The sequence below is a fragment of the Arachis hypogaea genome, chromosome 14 (genome assembly GCF_003086295.3).
Source record: "Arachis hypogaea cultivar Tifrunner chromosome 14, arahy.Tifrunner.gnm2.J5K5, whole genome shotgun sequence".
Taxonomy (NCBI): Eukaryota; Viridiplantae; Streptophyta; class Magnoliopsida; order Fabales; family Fabaceae; genus Arachis; species Arachis hypogaea.
Window position 1 is genome coordinate 29,079,883 of NC_092049.1, and position 21,655 is coordinate 29,101,537.

The 21,655-nt window shown below is 38.7% G+C and overlaps 1 protein-coding gene across 9 annotated transcripts; it reads right to left on the bottom strand.

Annotated features, from left to right (window-relative positions):
* Window positions 1-11,379: 11,379 nt before the first annotated feature.
* Window positions 11,380-21,453, bottom strand: LOC112741894 (uncharacterized). 9 transcript variants are annotated; one of them, XM_072214022.1, is made up of 4 exons: window positions 20,938-21,406; window positions 15,684-15,785; window positions 15,336-15,445; window positions 11,380-11,714 (listed from the first exon to the last, which is right to left on the bottom strand). In XM_072214022.1, exons 2-4 carry the CDS (start codon window positions 15,692-15,694, stop codon window positions 11,611-11,613), a joined length of 225 nt encoding a protein of 74 aa, XP_072070123.1. In that variant the 5' UTR covers window positions 15,695-15,785; window positions 20,938-21,406; the 3' UTR covers window positions 11,380-11,610. The 9 variants fall into 9 exon arrangements, with proteins under 9 accessions (XP_072070123.1, XP_025646845.1, XP_072070125.1 ...); XM_025791060.3 differs by having other exon boundaries at window positions 15,684-15,793; window positions 20,938-21,382; XM_072214024.1 differs by lacking the exon at window positions 15,684-15,785 and adding an exon at window positions 16,456-17,379 and having other exon boundaries at window positions 20,938-21,382.
* Between the last annotated feature and the right edge of the window lie 202 nt (window positions 21,454-21,655).

Sequence of the window (21,655 nt, forward strand, 5' to 3'; positions counted from 1 at the left end):
TGCTAACGTTGTTGTCTCTTTTGTTCGAAACAATATTATCTGTCGCTTTGGATCAACACAAGCAATCGTGAGTGATCAAGGCACTCATTTTTGTAACAGGAGACTGACAGGTCTGTTAAAGAAGTATGGCATTATTTACAAGGTGGCGATGGCTTACTATCCCCAAACCAATGGGCAAGTGGAGGTGTCTAACAGAGAGATAAAGCGCATATTAGAGAAGATTGTCAAGCCTCATAGAAGAGACTGGAGTACTAGGCTTGCAGATGCGCTTTGGGCTTATCGAACCGCTTACAAGATGCCCATCGGAATGAGTCCATTCCGCCTAGTTTATGGAAAGGTTTGTCACCTCCCAGTATAGGTGGAGCACAAAGCTTTCTGGGCGGTAAGGGAATGCAACTTAGGATTGGGGGGAGCCAGGGCTGAAAGGAAGCTGCAACTACAGGAATTGGAGTGCCTTCGGCTAGAAGCATATGAGAACTCAATACTCTACAAAGAGAAGGTGAAGGCTGTGCATGACAAGAACATCAAGAGAAGAGAGTTTAGACCTGGGGAGTTAGTCCTCCTTTATAACTCAAGGTTGAGACTCATGCCAGGCAAGTTGAGATCAAGGTGGGAAGGACCCTACAGAGTGGAAAAGGCTGAGCCCTATGGCGTCTTCCACCTGAGTCACCCTTCAAGCCCCACTTTCTTCAAGGTCAATGGCCACCGCTTGAAGCTATATTATGGTGAGAAGATGAAGAACAACATGGAGTTGGAGATCTTCCTCTTGGCGGATCCAGCAACAGAAGAAGACTGAGCTTGTGGACCGTCCAACTTAAGGACGTTAAAGAAAAGTGGTAGGTGGGAGACAACCCACAATGGTACGATATTCCCTTTTTATTATTAGTTCTATCTTTTTATCAGTGTTAAGTTCTGCATAATTACATCAATTTTTACATAAAAAAAGGGGCCTGCCACGCGTGCGCGTACCTGACGCGCACGCGTGAGATCGGGGACAGGCATCATGCTGAAAAGATGCCTGAATGATACATCCACACGACCAAACAGAAAGTTGCGCTAAGGCCATGCGGAAGGAGGCCAAGGGCGCGGGCGCAAGTCACGCGTACGCGTCGACGCCCAAACTCAAATCATGTTGAACTTGTGCTGGGACCATGCCACTGCACGACCTGGACAGAAAGTTGTGCCAGGTTCGTGCTGGAGGGATGCTGGGTGCGCAATGCTGTCCACGCGTACGCGTCGAGCAACACGTACGCGTCATCCTACCCCCAAAGATAATGCTAAAATGATGCTGCAACTGTGCTTCCCATATGGAACAGAGAGTTGTGCCGAGTCCATGCAGGTACTGTACAAAACGCGCGAATCAAACCCACGCGTACGCGTGACTGACGCGTGCGCGTCGCTTTCAATTTTCGCAACCCACGCGTACGCGTGGGCGACGCTTACGCGTCGATACGCGATTTTAAATTTTAATCACGCAGACCTAGTCTGCGCCGTTTCTCACTCTCCTCTTTTGTTTCCTTATTTCATCCTTTCTCTCTTCTTTCTTCTTTCTTCTTCCATCTTCACTATTCTTCTTCCCCTTCTTCCGGCGAACCTCCATCGGCAACCACCATTCTCCGGCGCCTACTTTCTCCTCTCTCTATTACTCTTCTTCTTCATCTGCTCTTTCTCCATCTATTCTCCCTTCACCACTTCCACTTACCATTACTCTCCCTTGCATTTAAGGCTGCATTCCTCTATCATCATCTTCTTTATTTTCATTTAATTTAGTTATATCTAATTAAGCTATTTTTCTTTTCTTTTTTTGTTGCCCTTCATGTTCTTATTTCTTGTTCAATGTTAGTATTTTATTTTCAATTTACTATATGTTTGACATTGGTGTTGGGTTACTATTCTTTTTTTACACATTCATTGGATTGATTGGTGCTACTTGATTTATTAGATATCATATTCTTTTCTCATGGGGATTATATGTTGCTTTTGGTCTACTTACTTGTTGAATAATACAATGCACACTACATGTTTATGAAAAAGTTTCAATGAAACCTTACCTTAATTTTGCCCTTATTTTTGAATTCTTTGCTACTTTTTCACTTCACTTACCTTCTTAGTGCATTCTCCATCATAATTACTTGTGTCTTTACTACTCTCCTTTTTCCTACTTTCCAGTATGACGACCGCGAAAGGAAAGGAGAAATCTTCTAAGAAGACGGTTTCTAAAAGGCAAGCACCAAAGTCACCCACCACTCAGCAACCTTCTAAGGAATCAAAGGTGGATACCCACATTGATGAGTCAGATAAAAAGATCCCTGCTAAGGATACATTGCGGTTTGCCAACCGCTATTGTAAAAAGATGCATGCATGTATTATGGAGCGGAATCTCCACCGTGAACGCCTCCTTTGGGTGCTAGACCATTTACACCATTATGTGGAGGATTAAATGAAGAGGAGACGTTGGGGCTTCTTGAACCGAGATCCAATTGAAGTCAACTTGTCTTGGGTCGACGAATTCTATGCTAATTACTACTCCCCGACCCTTGACTCAATCTACATGCGTCGGAAGCAAGTCCCTATTTCAGAAGACGCCCTTCACCGAGTGCTTGGCATTCCACCTAATTCGGAACAGTTGGATGCCCTCCAAGAAGCAAAAACTGCCCGCAAAGGCTACACTTTTGATTGGGACCCCGTCCTCAAGACAATTGCTAAGCCCGAAACTACTTGGATTTATGGGAAAAGCAGGGTTACTCTAAAGGGGCTTTCGGCTAATGATCTGATAGATGAGGCTCACCTATGGTAACAAATCATGTCTCATTATGTTTGGCCGAGTACTCATGAGTCCTCTATCACTGGGGACATGGCCATGCTTGTATGGTGCATCCTGACTGAACAGCCAATTAGCATCCCTAGACTCCTTCGTCGGGCCATCGGCCGAGTTCACACGGCTGGCAACATCCCCTTCCCAGCCCTAGTCACGGTACTAGCATCTGCAGCTGGTATTCCAGACGAAGCAGATGACGTAAAGAGCATAATTCCTTTGGCGGGTGAACTGGTTCCCCATGGGAAGTGGATTATACCACAATTGCCACCCAAGAGTCCGAATGAAAACCCATCTGTGGATGCTCTATCCTCTTCTGCCCCACCATCATCAAGTACCCATGCAACACCACCATCCAACACCCAACTGCTACTTGAGATCCTAGAGAGGCTAGACCGGCACGGCCGGCGGATGGAACAACTTGAGCGCCGTAACAAGCACCACTACAGTTACTTGAAGGAGCTCATTAGTTCTCCTAACCCACCTCCGAAGGAACCCGACACTTCGGACTCTACTTCCCGTAATGGCGATACAAGCGATCCAGCTATGGACACGGAGGCGCCCCTGTCCACCCATCATTTGGCCATTGGAAATGGAGATCCCAGGAATACCTTACCGATCACTGATGGCATGGAGGACCGTGCCAAGACTTAAGTGTGGCGAGGTTGGTTACCGACTTCCGAAGGTAAAATCTCTCTCTTAACACCAATATGTTATTTCTGTTTTGTTAGATAGGATAGATTGCATGGTAGTAGTTGCTTGTATGTATGTACTGCTTGGTTGAGACTTTGAGCCTAATTGTATGGTTACACTATTTAACCATGATTCTTCTTCTTGTGTGTTTTCTTCTCTATGATTGCAATCTTTGCTTTGTTCCATTCTATACGTCCATTATTTAGTGTATATTCATGCATAAATATGATTGAGGTCGTCATTTGATATTAGCTCACTTATCCCAAATAGCCTACCATTTCATTTACCTTTATTTGCCACTTTGAGCCTTTTTAACCCCAATTTGTTCTTTATATTACCACATCACTAGCCTTAAGCAGAAAAATAATTAATTACCCTATTTGAATCTTTAGTTAGCTTAAGATAGAAATTGTGTGTCAATTAAGTGTGGAAAAATGTAGGAACTATGGTTGATGAGAATGTGTCTTGCTCTTATTGACAAATATTGGGAATTTGGGTTCTACTCATGTGAAATTAGAGAAACCATATACATTGATATATTATGCTTTCAATTATATATAAAAAAAGAAAAAAAAGGAATAAATGAATAGGGGACAAAATTACTCCAATATTAAGTTCAATAAAAAGATCAATGCATATGAGATGGAATTAAAACTGATACATGAGTATGTGAAATTTTGCAAAAGTGAGACTTTGGGTAGCTAAGCATGATTTTAGAATTATATAGAGTGTGTATGTGTTAGGTGAGAACTTAGGTTAGTCAAAGATTCAAATTATAGCTCACTTGGCCATATATATATATCCTCAACCTTACCTTAGCCACATTACAACCTTGAAAAGCCCTCATGATGTTTGTATTGGTACATTAAATATTTGTTGATTGGTTAGATGAAGAACAAAACTTTAGAAAGCATGACTAGAGGAGATTAGAGTGGATTAACCCTAGACACTTGAGCAATTAGAGTGCATATACACTTCCAGTGAGGGTTCAATGCTTGATTCTGTGTTCTCGGCTTTCATGAGCGCTCTTCTTACAAGTTTACTTGTTTCTTATTGTGTGATTTGAATTAGGGGAATCTGATTTATGTTTGTCTTGGAGAACTTGTTTACTTTTAACAAGTAGGTAGAAACATCTTAGCATATAGTTGCATTAATATACTTAGGTTGCATTGCATGAGTCTTATTTTCTCCCTCATTCTTTTGGTTTCCTTGAACTTAGTATGAGGACATGCTAATGTTTAAGTGTGGGGAGATTGATAAACCACTATTTTTATAGTTTATCTTGTGCTAAATTGAGTGGTTTTTATCAGTTCTTCGTACACTTATTCATACAAAATGCATAGTTTTACAAATCCTTCCTAATTTTGTTCCATGATTGAAAACTTGCTTCCTAAGCCTTTAAATTGTCAATTTTTAATTCCTCTTTTTACCATTCGATGTCGTCATCTATGTGTAAGTGTTTTCATGATTTATAGGGCATGAATGGCTTAGAGGATGGAAATGAAGCATGCAAAAGTGGAAGGAACACAAGAAACAAAAGTGCTGACTAGCGAGGATCGACGCGCACGCATGGCTTACGCGTGCGCATGACTTAGAGCATTTCACAGCGACGCGTACGCGTGACTGACACATACACGTGACCAGCAAAGTTGTACAACAACGCGTACGCGTGACAGAGCAACGTGCTGCATTAATCAGAACTCGCAGGGGGCGATTTTGGGCTGGTTTTGGACCTAGTTTTCGGCCTAAAAAAATACTAGAGCCAGGGGGCAAGCAGAGATTCAAGACACATTAACATTCACTTTAGTTTAGGGGTGGTAAAGCAGGCTGGCCCGTCCCAACCCGTCTCGCCCCGCTTAAGCCCGCCTCATAAACGAGACGGGTCGGCCTAACCCGCCAACTAAGATGGGTTCAAAATGCTAGCCCGCCCCGCTTTATGGCGGATTGGCGGGTCGGCGAGCTAGCCCGCTTAACTCTTTTTTTTTTTTGAAAAATAAATTCATTAAAATTAACCAAAAAATAATAATTAAAAAATAGTCAAATTATAATATATTTTTCACTATCTTTTTTTTTTTAATTTTTAACTTCAATAAAATTGTTTAAAATAATATTTGTCAATAGAACTATCTTTATTTTAAAAAATAAGTCACATAATTTAAGCAAATATACGAAATTGTAAAATAAAATAAACAAAGTTAATAACTAAAAGAAGAATAAAAACAAAAACAAAAAAAAAGTATTTAAAAATTCTATATTTATTAATTTTATAGTAGTAATCAATCTTTTATTTAATAAAAAAAGAAAAATAAAAATCTTCGGCCCAACGGACCGGCCCGCCCCGCCCTGCCAAAACCCGCCAATTTGGCGGTGCGGGTTTGGCGGATTTTTTTAATTTGACGGGCTCCAAATCCTAACCCGACCCGCCTTTTTTAGCGGTTTTAGCGGATCGTCCCTACGGGTTCAACCCATTTTGCGACCCCTACTTTAGTTTAATTTTAGTTTTGAATCTTAGAGAGAAAATACTACTTCCTCTAGGGTTCTTCACATTCTTAGATTTTTAATTTTATGCTTTTAGATTGGATATTGAGAGAGTTACTACCTTCGTTTGAAGCCTCCATCACTATAGTTTGCTTTCCTATTACCTTACTCTTTTGTTTTCTATTTAGTTTGCTCGTGGTCATATATAGATATTTTTTATTTTGGGATTTATTAATGCATTGAACAATTTTCACATTTAATTTCATTTCATGTTTGATTTCCTTTAAATAATTATCAGCTTCAAAATTTTCTTTTATTAATTTATTTTTATTACCATGTCTTCCATCTACTCCCTTTACATGTTTGTGAAAATGACATTCATGCTAATGGAGTAGATTCCCAACTTGACTTTGGAGTTGATTAATAGGAAACTCTTGAGTTGAAAAACTCAAGTATTAATATGTAATTAGAAATTGCTGGCTAACTTAGTTTTCACTAACTCTAATCCTTCCTTGTGTAGCGATTAGTACTTGTGAATTAGAGTTAGTATTAGTTACTTGACTTTCCTTTATTAGTTAGAGGATAACTAAGTGAAAGCAACAACCTTTTACTATTATACTTGGGGAATTCAACAAGGATAGAAACTCCGATAAATCTTCTCCTTATCAAGGCCTTTTACTTCAACTATCTAATACCTCTTGTCATTATTTGCTGCTTTAATTGATCGCCATTTATTCTTCCCGTTCTCAACCTTAAAAATTTTTCGGAAAATTCCTAATCAATAATTTACACTGCTGTGTCAACTCTTTTGGAAACAACCTGGGAATTCTACTCCCAGTTAATTTGTGACATCTTCTAAATTGACAGTGGGAATTTCGTCGGTTAAAACTGTACTCACAACACAGTTTTTATTAATATTTCTTAACCAGCATTTTTCCACCTGTCACCTATCATGATCTCCAGCGTCGTCATCCTCGTCATGATGGCCATCGTCGTCATGTCCACCACGGACCCTGCGTCGTCCACCACGTTTCCTGCGTCTGCCACCACCCCTCCCTCTGACATCTCACTCCGCCATGGCCTAATCGAGCCACCTCCACTCACGCTGGCTCCTATGTGTCCCAACACGAGCTCTCCGCTCAACACAACACCTATTTGGAACATCATCCACCCGATCCATGTCAGGCACTCATCCAGCACCTCGCTGTGTCGCCTCGACCGGAATAGGCACGGCTCTGGGGTCACCGAGATACAACTCAGGTGACAAAAATCTCTTACCATGCTGGACCCACCAATCCAGAAAATCATGTGACGGACCTGGGTCTAGCACAACATCAAACCGAAGCACATTATCCGCCCGGCTCTCCCAATGAAGGTGCCAGAACTGCAAGCTGTACGGGAACCAACGATCACCACCTCTGCCATCCTTTGACATCAAGAAGTCGATGTCGAGGGCAGGCTGGGGTCGAGGCTGTACTCACCAAACTGTGGTAGCACCTGATCTATTTGGTGTCACTTTATGACGGCAAAATATATCAGCGCTGTCACACACCTCCATAACGCCGTATGCCGAGACTCCAATATCTCCGGATGCACAATCTGAAGAATGTCAGGAGAGCTGTACGGCATCCAAATAAATTGCGAATATAGACCGTCATCGTTTAGCCATGCACACTTGATAATCTAAAAGAGATTATAATCAAAAGGAGTGGTTCAGATACTTACATCCCCAGCCTGTAAGAGGTCTATCCTGAGCCTCCACATCGCAACTCGAGGTCCCTTCTCGCTCACTGTAGGATTGTGACCTGACCACTTGCAACACACGCCCATGTTATCATGAAATGAAAATAACACCACGTAATATAACAGTAGAAACGTAGATATAAGAAAATAATAGCAGACAATAGAATAAATTAATAGTACCTCGAGGCCAAGGGCCAGCTAAACGTATCACATCCAGCGGGTCTAAATCCAGGAAACTGCCAAAAGATCCATGACTGAAGTAGTCGTAACGGTCCGGCTAACTTCACCACATGTCTGTTCGTCACGTGGCACATGCACCGGTATAACCACAAGAGAGCAGCTGATCCCTAGCTGTACCCACCCATGTCCTCAAGCCTAGCTACGTATGGGAGCCACCTAATATGAATGCGGTTGTCGGACTTATCGGCAAATAGCTGAGTCCCTAACAACATTATGATATAGGCCCGGGCATACCTCCTAATAGTGGGCTCATCGGCTCCCTCAGGAAGCTCTTCAAATGTCTCCTAGAACCAGCTGCAGTTCAATGCAAACTTTTGGATTTGGTTCGCAGGAGGTAACACACCCAGCAACTCCTGGAACCACACCCAAGCTGGCTGACCACCCTCGATGTACGTGTCAGGCAACCACTAACATAATGTCCATCGATCGGCAGTCCTAACTGGTACGCCACGTCCTGCAATGTAATAGTGCACTCCCCGAACAGCATATGAAACGTGTGCGTCTCCGGACACCAGCACTCCACGAACGCACTAACCAAGGGCTCATCCAGCCTAAACCATCTCTTGTTCATCCTCGCAAGATGGTACAAGTCGACCATCTGCAAGTACGGAACGTACCTCTCGTCCAAACGCATACCCTGCTATTGTCGCATGCTAGAAATGCATCAGTGGGGCTGCATAAAGAATGTACCAGAATGTCTCTCAGCTCGTAACATATTCATACGACATCATTCACTAATGCATATCTTAAACCCAAAAATTACAACTTGTCCACTACCAAATAATATAACGCATTAAGATGGAAAATAACATCATATATCCATCAAATTGGGTCAAATGAGAAAATATTTTTAAAACATACTTCTTTAAAAAAGAATAAAATCACGACAAGATAAAAAGATCACTGATTACTATTCATATTAACCACTAACATGAACACTTATATATTCTAAATTAGCAACAAAAAACAATGACTACCATTCTAACATACCAAAGGCAAAAAATATATATATATATATTAACTGATTGAATCTTATTTTAAAAGAATAAGCTCGCTCCATCCAAGCGATAAAGTCGGTCAGGGTTATTCCCTATCGGCTGAATATTCTGTTCAACCCTTTGTTGGAGTGGTATGAGGTTCTTTTCTCTGAGATTTGGTGGGCAAAAGTTTGAAAAAGTGGTTCGAATGAGCTTCCTTCGAACTCTTTATATAGGAAGAGGCTTAGTAATTTGAATGAGTGGGATTCGAATTACCAACGGCAGCCAGAACCATTTGCTAATTCGAAACAAGCTGTTTCGAATTACTATGTGCACAAAATGGTTGGCTAGTTTAAACTGAGCTAATTCGAACTAGTATGAGTTGCTGTGCGTATGTAATTCGTTACATGTTGATTCGAATTACTATCAAGAATTGATGCAAGCATAATTCGAGTTCCACCAATTCGAATTACTATGTGCACATGAAATTCGAATTACTTAGATTCGAATTACTATTGATTGGTGTAATTCGAGTTGCCTTGATTCGAACTATATAGAAACGTCCTCCTAGTAGATCCTTGTCACGTTTTTTGCTTTGGTTGAATCATGTAAATTCTCCTCCCATCTGGTTAAATATTGTGATTTATCTAAACATGTTAAACACCAAATATATTAAAAACTAAACACATTAAAATCCAAACATATTAAACACTAAAGACATTAAAATCCAAACATATTAAAAGGCATATATATTTTTTAAATTTTTAGTTTTTATTTAATTAATATATGGTCGGGTCTACGGGTTGGTTCGGGTTCCACACTCCAGAACTGTTCCCCGAACCAATTATTAGAGAGAGTCATTGGTTTGATTCGAGTTGGACCCAATTACCCATTGGTTTTAGAACCAATTTAATTGATTCAGTTCGGATTCGGACGAGTAATCGGGTACCCGCGACCCGTGCTCACCCCTAGGAAAGAATTTTAGAAGAATGGTAGATAATAATGTCTTAAATTGAATTTTGATGACCACGTTTTTTTTTCTTTTTTCCAATAGTTCAAACCTCTAACAAAGATCCAAAAGGAAAATGAGGAGGCTCAAGTATAAAACCACAAAAGACACAACACAGGATACTACCAACTAAAAAAAATTAAGAAAACACAAGTATCATAAACATAAACATAAGCAAAAGTCTCAATGATAATGTGTGAATAAAAAATTTTGGACCACCATATATATATATGAAAATTTTTAATTTAAATGAATTTCCAATTCAGGTAACGTGTGAACTAAAAGTGAAAAAAAAAATCATTTAAAACGTGCTTGTTCAACACTTGGTCTCTTCTCCTAAACCAACAAGTTGTAGTGCATGTACCCCAGAATACCGTTCAAGAGAATTTTGCTTTTGATATTGGAATAGCAACGGTATATTTTCAAAATGTGGTTTGATTGGGTGTTATTCTCAAATGTGGGATCGTTTAATTAGATAAACAAAAATCAGACCGTCCGATTTGTGAGAGTACAGAAATCAGACCGAAGAATTTTTGAGAGTACAGAAATCAGACCGAGATTTTTGTTAAAAAAATTTTAAAAATTTGAAGTATAAAAATCGGACCCTCCGATTTGTGTATCTTCCACACTTTTGAAAAACACCAAAAATTACAATGTTAAGGTATATCACTACTTTTATTTCCATATACAAAAAAAAGAGCCACCGTTCAACAATCAACATCATGCCAATACTCCAATAATCTACAAAGTATAAACACAAGTAAATAAGGTATTTTTGAATTTAACTCCCTGTATTTTCTCTAGACTATATACATATATATATGACCAATAATTTTCTTTTATTAATTCAAAGGAACTTTGAATATGACTCACTCTGCTAGGGTTAGCAGGATCATGATATTGAGGTGTCAGCTTAAAAATCCTAATCCCCCATCTCTGTCCTCCTTCGTGCAGGTTCCCTCATTATCGCCAACGGAGACCTTGAACCCAAATCGCTTCTCTCTATTCTCCACCAAATGAGCCCCCTTATCATCTCATGTCCTTAATCGCAATCTTGAACCCCAAACCCCATTGTCTCTTTTATATTAATACATAAAAGATAAAATAATTTTTTACATTTTTAATGCATCGAACCATTTCAATCCAACTAAATTGTTTTGAAAAATGAAAGACTTTGAATTTAGACTATACATATCAAATCAATTCCTATTTTGTATGTATTCTAAAAAAAGATTCAATTTTCAAACAAAATCAATTCCAAGTTCAAGGAGTCCAAATATACCCATGGAGAATTAACACCAATGGTTTTTTTTCAAATACTTTTTCAAGATAAAGCTTTTGCCTTTACCCTTAATTTCCACTATTCACTAGCTAGCTCAATGAAAATACCGTCATTTGTTTCTTGATGAAATTGCAACAAACACTAAACAGCAACACATATATATGGCATAGCTAAAATTTAATAAACTATTTGGTTATCTTGCCAACGAAAGGACAAACGACGAATGCAGAAACCTTATACATCAAAAGGTACTTTTAGAAAAAGACAGGCAATTCTGCATCTGTTCGGCTGCATGATAACACAGTTCTTCTTTTTCTTTTTTTATTTATTTTCTTTTTTTCTATTTTTTTGGGGGGCAAAATCATGTTGTAGTTCAGACATCTTTGCCATTGCTTTCCCCTAATTCCATGTTCAGAGCTTCGGCTAGGATCTTCTCCCTATTCTTCTTCTGTCTCTCTACAGCAACCATATATAGGCCTAGACAAGTATAATCATTAATAACAATAAACACAAGTTTACAATTGAACAAATTCAAGAAGAAATTAACACTATAATTAAACATGGTTTGAAGTTAAGAATTTAAGATTATAATTAAATAAGGAGAATAATCTATCTATCTATTTATAATATATTAAAACAGAACACAAAGTAATCTCCTAATGCATTGTTAATCTTATAGCTTCTTGATACTATGCCATGTATGCATAAGTAATTTATTTGGCACAATTTGCTTACTACTTATCTAATTAAATTACGTTTTAATCTTTTTGTTCTAACTCCTCATGTGTCTCATTATTATAACTTAGGATTCTTTTTAATTTTTTTTCACTCATTACATTTATTTTTATTTAGGTTACTCTATACTTTTAATATTTTTCTACTCTTTACTTTTATATTGGATGCCAGATATCTTCAATGTTAATAGTATTCCTCTTTAATAGGTATAAATATAATTCATCATCTTTTTATACTCACTTCTTATGTTTATTATATAAGATTATAACTTAGGATTCTTTTTCATTTTCTTTCTCACTCTTATGACATTTATTTTTCTTTTAAGTTACTCTATGTTTTTCATATTCTCTTACTCTTTACTTTTGCATAGAATACTATATGATTTTAATATTAATATTATTTCTCTTTAATAGACATAAATTGAATAATAAAGCATAATTCATCCTCTTATTTTATACTCACTTTTTCTTATTTAAATATATAAATCAATTCACTTCACACATCTTCTCTATCTCCTCTTTTCATAAAATTTTATGCCTCTTATCCTTTTTCCTTGATTCTTCCTAATATTTTGCACAAGTATTTAAAGAATTCAGTTGATGACCAAAACTCTTTTTTTTAATTTGTTAAGCATATATATTAGGTAATAAATTCCTAAAACACTATACCATTATAATTTTTCAGGTTTTTTTTAATATTATTTAGTTGTAATATGTTAATATGGTACTATCGTGAGTCATGGAAAATAAAATTAGAAAATTGAATGCTAATTTCAATTATATTCATGTCGTTTTTACAAATTCTTTAGTTTTTCCATTTTTAGTCTAATTGTATTCATTAATTATATATTTTATACGGTATATATTCATTTTATTTTCGCGCAAACGCGCGGATCTAAATTTAGTTAAAACGGTTTGAAAACTAAGAATCCAATATTATAATTAAACAAGGATTTCTCCTATTGAATTTCGTGTGTGTTGGTTACACCGCAGATATTGCTTGAAAAGGGGATTCTACAGTAGCCATATTTATATAGCCTGAAAGAGGGACTTGGTCCGTTAGTACAATATATAGTTATATACGCAATTTCTGTATAATAACTGATTATATAATATCATAGATAATTTATTCATAGAATTCTAACAGTCCACCTCAAGCTTGAGCTAAAAAACTGAATGCACCAAGTTTGTTACATAAATAAGTTATTCTAAGACCTCATAAGGCTTTAGTTAAGAGATCTACCAAGTGATCATTTAATTTGACAAAGCTTGTAGCAATGTTATTAGAGAGTATCTTTTGTCTAGTGAACAGACAATCAATCTCAATGTTGATTAGAAGCAATGTGCAAAGTCCTCTAGTTGTCACATACAAGTGTCTTAGGTTTGATTATCCTAAATTCAAGTTCTGCTATCCCAAATTCGAGTTCTGCAGGAAGTTGTTTCAGCCACATAAGCTCACATGAGATCAATGCCATAGCACAATATTCTACTTCTGCACTAGATCTTACAACTACATCCAAATTTCGACTTCTCCAAGAAATAAGATTGCCACCAATGAGGGCACAATAGCTAGAGGTAGAATGTCGATCAATCGAAAAACATGCTCAGTGGCACTAGAATTTTGACAATGCTGGTACCGCTGAAAAAAATCAGCATACTTTGCAAGGGATGGTGTGGATTGGTTTGGAGTAGTTGAGGTGGTGGTGGGATTTGTTTATGCAACATTAACAGCCCGTGGCAGGAGACCATGAAGAATCCAAAACTTACAAATGGTATGACCCAAATAATGGTAGTGATAGCATTTTGGGCATTGGCGGCCACCACAAAAAACGACCACGACCAATAGCTCGGGAGACAAAGGCAAAGGAATTAATGGTAGGCTAACAGGAGGTTTTGCAGGAATGCGAAGTAGAGACCCCCCAGATTGTATTAAGGGAGGGAACAGTCGGGGACCCAAAAATCAAATCACAGGTTGAAGAGTACTCGAGGGTTCGAGGCAATCCATACAAGGCTAGAATCATAAAGAATGAGATACTTTGTTCCAACTCTTTTTCTATAGTTGTTGCAGGAGGCAACAATTCATTGAAATCGTGGAGAGCACCATGAATTTTTTCCCAAATAAGCAGACATAGGACCATCAACTTGACAAGGGCAATGACATTCATGAGGCCTTGGCAAACTATATATGACCGCCGAGTGTCATTAGTATAAAGGGCATCAGCCTGCATCTAGACGACTTAACAAGTGACATGCACGAAAAATTTGCTTAATAGAGGGATGGATGATGCTCTTGATGAGGCTGCAAAGTTGCGCATCAATTTTAGCCTGTTTGGGACTAGTGAGCCAAAACATATCAAAATACCACGAGTCATAATTACTACCATCCAATTTGTCTGTGGTAAGAGGCACACTAACATAATTAGTGAAAGTGGGGGTTTTTGCAGTGGAAGTAGAACTTGCAGCAGCATGGGAACAAAAAGGAATGACCGATAGAGAGGGAAAGAAATCAAAGAATCCAGGGGCAAAAACAAAAATTAAAAAAAGGCAAGGTCAAACATGATCGGATGAGAAAAACAATCAGATCTGAAAAGTAGACAGTGAGATGAGCACGATGGTGGGTGTGGCAATGGAAGGTGACGGGGATGCACAAGCAGAAGGGATGGCGGTGGGTGTGCTGCAAGGAGAAGAATTGGCACGTGAAGGGGCGTCAGAAGGCAGACAGAAGTTCCGGTTTAAGGGCTGAGCAGCACATGCCAACACAACTCCAATGACATAAGCGTTGTGGAAGCTACAATGGAGGAACTGGCGGAGGAAAGCCGAAAAATAAAAGTAAAAAAAAATGGTGCTGCCAGAGTAACTCACATAGGGCAGGAGAGGTTCTAGCAACTGAAAAGATGCACGATAGCCAGGGGAAAAGAAAATGAGAAAAGGACAGTGTGTCGCCTTGGCACACGAACTAAATAAGCTTTTCTCTTTAAACACTGGACACCATGGTAAATGTGAGAGGGAGAAAAAGACATAAGAATCCTGTGTGTTGGTTACCCAGCAAAGGCAAGTTTATACAGTTTGGAAGAGGGAGTCTGTACATAATTACAGGATATGCACAATTAGCTATCATATCATAACAGACCCTATAATATCCTAACTCATTTATTCATAGATATTCTAACATCTCCAATGAAGAAGAAATTTAGAAGAGAAAAATATATTTACAATTGGATAAAGTCAAGAACAAAATAAGATTAATTAAACATAAGTTTTCTCCAATTAAAAAGGGAAAGACAGACTTCAAAACATAGTTTCTTGACAGTTTAACAAATCTGGTGAAATAAAATTCCATCAAAGCAAAGTCAAGAATGCTTACCAGCAGCACTTCCAAGAGCACAAGCCCAAAGAATTCTCATGGACCACTTGTCCCCGACAACTCCTCTAGCTCCCATGTCATCAAGAGAAGGGAAGAAGCTTTGGTCTGAACTGCAAGGTAAGATGGGGAATTTTATGGATGAAATACTTAGCTAAAGTAAGATAAATAAAAACTTGCTGATCTATCTATTCATGAATATCAAATCTTCATCACAGGCTAAAGAGGGTGAAGAGCTATGGTGTAGCCAAATAAAAAAGATAGCAAAAATTGTAAAAGAACTCGAGGATTTCATTCAAAAAATGAGAGGATCTATTCAAGAGCACCTCTCTAACTCTTTGTAAACCGTACCTTCTTGTCATTTACTGTCTCCAATGCCTTTTGAGACTTAAAATATTCTTTTCTTCCACCCTCAATTATCAACTATTTCCCCATGCATTCCCTATTACCCCACTTTCCTCCTCAAGAATTATCATTCGCAACATAAACATAACATGGTCAATAAATTAGTCAAACAAACAAAGTTTATTAACATTGAAGGATTAGTTCCCACCAAACATAACTCTAGACTATTCATTAATCAATAGTTAGTTACAAACTCCAAGACAACTAGAACTTTAGAATAGAATCCTACAACAAACCTGTTCATACTATATAACTCCTGAAGAATGACAAATGAAAGCTCTCCCACACTCAGTGCATTCTATGGAGTAAACAAACATATTCTGATATTCATATAATTAGGAAATAAAATATTCAGAATAAAGCATGGGGTGCTGGGGAGAGAATATAAGAATATAAGATTCTATCCCATCATTTAGCAGACACCAAAATAAATAACCAAATACACGTAAAAATAAAATCAAATAACAGCAAAAACAAATTCCACACTTTCAAACGAGTGAAAAGCTAAGAAAAGAAATTGTCAACAGTGAATTCAATAACATAGACATAGGCTTAAACCCAACAGAATGGAGAATGGGTCCCGGAACGCACTCCCAACACACGAAACGAACTCTCAATTGATATTGAAAAACGTAAAAGGCAGAGTTCATCTTGAATCACTAGGAACCGTGCTACTATCAGCAAACAATTGATTGAGAAAGGGAAGAAAAGGGATTACCTCAGTTACTCTAAAAAAGGGTTTGCTCACCGCAGGAATGAAAAAAATGTCCACTTTCCAGGTAGTATTCTTGTGGCAACGGATCAGGTTGTCAATTTGGGGATTGGGTGAACTGATTCGGGTCAGCATTGGTGTGTTATAAGGAGTATTTCAAGGGCAGTCAAAAACAAGCCTCGAATAGAGAGATTCACGCTTTTTTTTGGGACATGAGCCGAGTCCTACACAGAAGAACCCGAACCCGATAAGTCCCACCCAGCCGGAAACCCGATCCCCAACCCTTCCCTATGCTTGAATTCTCTCCCATGAAGTGGGAAAAATCACGAGCAGGTATTCAAAGCCACCAATTGCCAAGCTCCGTTACTAGTGAGACCCACCCACCCCTGCTAATGCCATTCGAAGAGAATATCAATGCTGCACTTTCCTTCTTGGATATTCTAAGGCCGGAGAACAGATGGAGCTAGACCAAGCTCAGAATTCCACCACAAATGAACCACGAAGAACCGGTCCATCATACCCGAGTGGCTGCACAACCGAACATTGCGCACAAGGAGCATCAAATTCTTCTTCTTCAGTCAGGATATATCCCTGCCTCAGCCGTAATTTGTTTGGGACTTGAAGCCTTCAAACTGCGACGCTGAGGAGGCGAGAAGATCAGGAATTTTGAATTTGGGTTTACCAAACAAACCCGGATACCCACCCGACCCGACACCAAACGCAGCCCAACCCAGCTCTAAACTACCCATCTCCCTCTTCACTATAAGACCTTGCATCCTTTCTTCCCCATAAGCGCGGCCGTTTTTCCCCCTGCCTTGCCGACGAAAGCTCTCCTCGCCAAAGTTGTGGTCACATCCGGTTCAGTTATAGCATCTCCAATGTGCATTTTCAGTTCAATTTTATTTTGGTCTTTCATCAGTATTTGCATAACTATGTCATAATCATAAATAGTAATTCAATAAGGCTCCAATTGGAAGATAATTGAGATTGATAGACAGATACTAAATTAAATTTCTATATTGTGTTTGATGCAAGGTTTTGAAAACCGGACCAGTGATCGAATTGTTCTAACTACTAGTTTACTAGTTTATTGGTCTAGCCGGCTCAACCGGAATAACCGTTTTATAATAAAATAATAAATAAACATACTAGTTTATTGGTCATTCAACTTTAATGAGGATGAACTAAAGCACAAACACAACACAATTAAGCCCAATAAAAACACAAAACGGCACAATTCTAGCAGCACAGCACTACGCAAAAAAGCACAAAAACAATTAAGCACAAACACAGCACAAACCCTAAACCCTAAATCCTAAAAATTTGTAATGACGGCAAACACAGCACAAATGCAGCAGAATATATGAAAGACTAATAATTAATAATTTATAAATTTGTAATGGGGATGAACTAAAGCACAAACACAGCACAATTAAACACAAACAAAGATTAATGAGGATGAATTAAAGCACAAACACAGCACAATTAAGCACAATTAAGCCAATAAAAACACAAAACAGCATAATTCCAGGGTTCCAGCAGCACAGCACTAGGCAAAAACAACACAAAACACATAACAGCAGCACAGCAGAGCAGCCAAAGCTAATCAATAATCAATTAATCATTCAGTAAAAACCCAAAACATTCAATAATTATTCAATGATCAATATGATTTCTGAACAGAGTATGACGGAGAGCGGTTAAGCGTGACGGACGACGGCGACCAGATGACGGCGACTAGACGACGGCGAGCAGACAAAGACCAAACGATGACCACACCAATGGTGAATGAGGAGACGGGTTGGAGACTTGGAGCAACACGAGCAGACGAGGACGGAAGCTCCTCAGCGTGACAGACAGCGGCGGAAGCGCAGCTGAGCAGACGAAGACGAAAGATGCCGAGCTCAAGGAAGAAGCTGCGATCGGTGACAGCGAACAGGGGTTAGAGACTTGGAGCACGAGTGAAGCTAGATGGACGGACGGACGACGGACTTTTGAGTGCGACGGACGGTGGCTTCCACTCCTTGCGGCGGTGGTGTAGGCTTAGAAGGCTAGGGTTTTTTTGGCTCTTTGTTTCTGTGATTTCCAAGGTTGCCAGAACCAGACCGGTCAATGAATCGGTAAGGTAACTGATTCACTGGTTCAATGGTTCAACCGGGGTTCAACCGATTTAATTAAATATTAAATAAAAATTATTAAAAATTTAATATGTAATTTTAAATATTTGAATTCAATAATTTGTAAACTAATAAAATTTAAATTTTTACAATTTGACATAATAAACTATTCATAACAACTTCAAACATCAAAATTTATCACTAAACAAAATCAGAAGCCAAAACGCATAAAAATAACAAACACATAATGTTCTACAAAAAAAAACCAACATTAACAACATATATTTTTATTGTATGAAACGAATTTAACTCAGAAAATCATTTTGTGATTGCATCTTCAAAATCAGAAAATCAGAAACTAACAAAATTAATCATCAAAAAAATTAACTTAGACAAGCAGCAGCAATTCAGAATATTAATCCCAGCAACTCAGAATCACAAAATCAGTATTATACTAACTCAGCAACTCAAAATAGTAAACCCAATAACTCAGAATCACAGAATCAGTATTATACTACCTCAGGAACTCAAAATAGTAAACCCGGCAACTCAGAATCACATAATCAGTATCATTTAAAAAAAATTCAAAAACAAGCAAAAATAAATTGAAGTACCGGCAGCGAGGGAGAAAGGAAGTGACGGTGACGACAGAATCAGAAATGACAGCGACGGAGAAGGAAAGTGAGCTCAAACAGAGAGACAGAGAGAGCTTGAACAAGAAAGTGAGCTCGGACAGAGAGACAGTGAGCTCCGATAGACAACGACCAACGAACCCAGCAATCCTTCGCGACAAAGACGCTAGGAGCTCGATGCAGCCCTTCGTTCGACGGCCAGGAGAGGAGGAACGTCGAGAAGATGGCCGAGCAGACTTTTCCACCGGCAACGATGGCACCCACGGCGAGGAGAAGGGTTCGGCAACGAGTGTGAGTGATGGGTTTCGAATGGTGGCTAGTGGGTGGTGAGCTGGTGGCTGTTGGAACTTCGAAGAGAAGAGAGGGAGTGAGGGGATCAAGGTTCTGAAAACCGGACCGGTCATTGAACTGCTCTAGTTCTGGTTCACTGGTTCATTGGTTCAACCGTAGTTCAACCAGAAAACCGTTTTATAATAAACACCTGATTCTATAAAAATTCAATGAATAAAGCAACTGGTTCTAAACACTCTTCTACTGCATTTTTTTACTTCAAAAGGGGATCATAAACAACTAGTTCTATGAATAAACAAACTACAATGATATGCAATGCCAAAAATAGGCCAATGATGAAATAATAAAGGGTTTCTCTCTTCAATTCTATGTTCAAGCTTGTAGCAGACCAGAATCAACAGAGTAATACCATTGAAATAGTCTTCCTTCTTAGTTCTTATATACCTCAAAGAATTTCCTACAAAATGAAAATTGAACACAACACACAGCCTTAAAACAAAAACAAGACAACACTCAAAAATCAATCACCTCTTCCAAACACAGCCTTAAAACAAAACAGAACAACATTCAGAGTTTGAGCATTGATCACAAAAAATTGATTTCTGAAACAAAACAAACAATCAACAAAACAATGAAAACAGAATTTTATTTCCTTTAGAAGAAGAAAACAATGAAAACATGAAGCATATAATAAATCAATGATCACCAATATCCAGCAATAATCTCAAAGACAACAATAAATACACAACAACAATTTAGCAAATAAACAAGAACAAGACCTAAATAGAGAATCCAAATTAAATCGCAGCAACTTAACAATTTAGCAAATTAAAACAACAGCAGCCCAACAATTTAACAAATTGTCAACTTAACAAGTTCAAGAACAGAAAATCACAACAAAAACAAAAAAAAAAAATTAAAAATAACAGAGGAACAACAGAACAACAGAACAACAGAACAACAAGACAAGAACAATTAGCAAATGAACAAGTTCACAATAACAGTAAAAATTTACCAGAAAAACACTAATGCAAGTGGAATCATCATGCTAATATGTTTTCTGCAAACATGCTATTTATGCAGCTAAAATTTCCTAATTACTAAAGATCCAATTATTCTAATTTCACATGCAATCGACTTACTAAGTTTCTAAAAGCTAGAAATTATAAATCCAACCAGAAATATGGTTAAAGCATTTCATCAAACATGTTGAGTGCGGTAAAATTAAAACGAAATAAGAGATTCAAAACTTAATATCAATGTGATAGAGAAAAGAACATAACTATTGTATACTTTACTTCAGTCTATGAAAAAAATCCAAACCACTGCCAAATCAAATAGTTACTTATTGTAATAGAAATCAGAAGTTGCAGAGTTTGAAGCAGAGTATTAGTGTTGTGTTAGTGTTGTGTGAGTGTATTGTCTGGTTGCGGGTTTAGGGAACTCACGACGGCAGACAAAAGAGAACAGTTCGACGGCTAGGTGGAGCACGCGGGTTGGTCGCAGAGTTTGAAGCAGCGCAACGTGGCTTCCAGACGAACGCGAATGCGAACTCGAACGGTGAACGGCGAGTGAACGCGAACGGTGAACGCCGAGCGAACGTGAACGGCGAAGAACGCGAACGAAAATGCGAACGTAAACGGCAAACAAACGGCGGCGGAAGCGCGGCTGAGCAGACAAAGACGACGGACGCCGAGCTCGAGGAAGCAGCTGCGATCGGTGACAGCGAACAGGGGGTTGAAGACTTGGAGCACGAGGGAAGCTACATAGACGGACGGACGGCGAACTTTGAGTGCGACCGACGGCGGCAGTATGCCACTCCTTGCGGCGGTGGTGTAGGCTTACAGTGCTAAGGTTTTTTTTGGCTCAGTTTATGTGATTTCGTTCTGAATTGAAGGAAAAAAAAGGGAGAAAGGGAGAAAGAAACGGAGGAGCTTCCGTGTTTGTGTAAACCGGCCGGGTCTCGGTTCGGTCCGAACCAGCCAGCCAGTTTAATGGTTTTCTGATCAACGGTTTTACATATCTGACCGGACTGTTAATGTTGTCAGTTTGCGGTTATATTCGGTCCGATTTTTAGAACCATGGAGGGGATCAGGGACAGATTAGGATTTTTTGAGTGAGAGGAAAGAAAGGGAAGAGGGGGGTTGGATTTCACATTTCAGCATT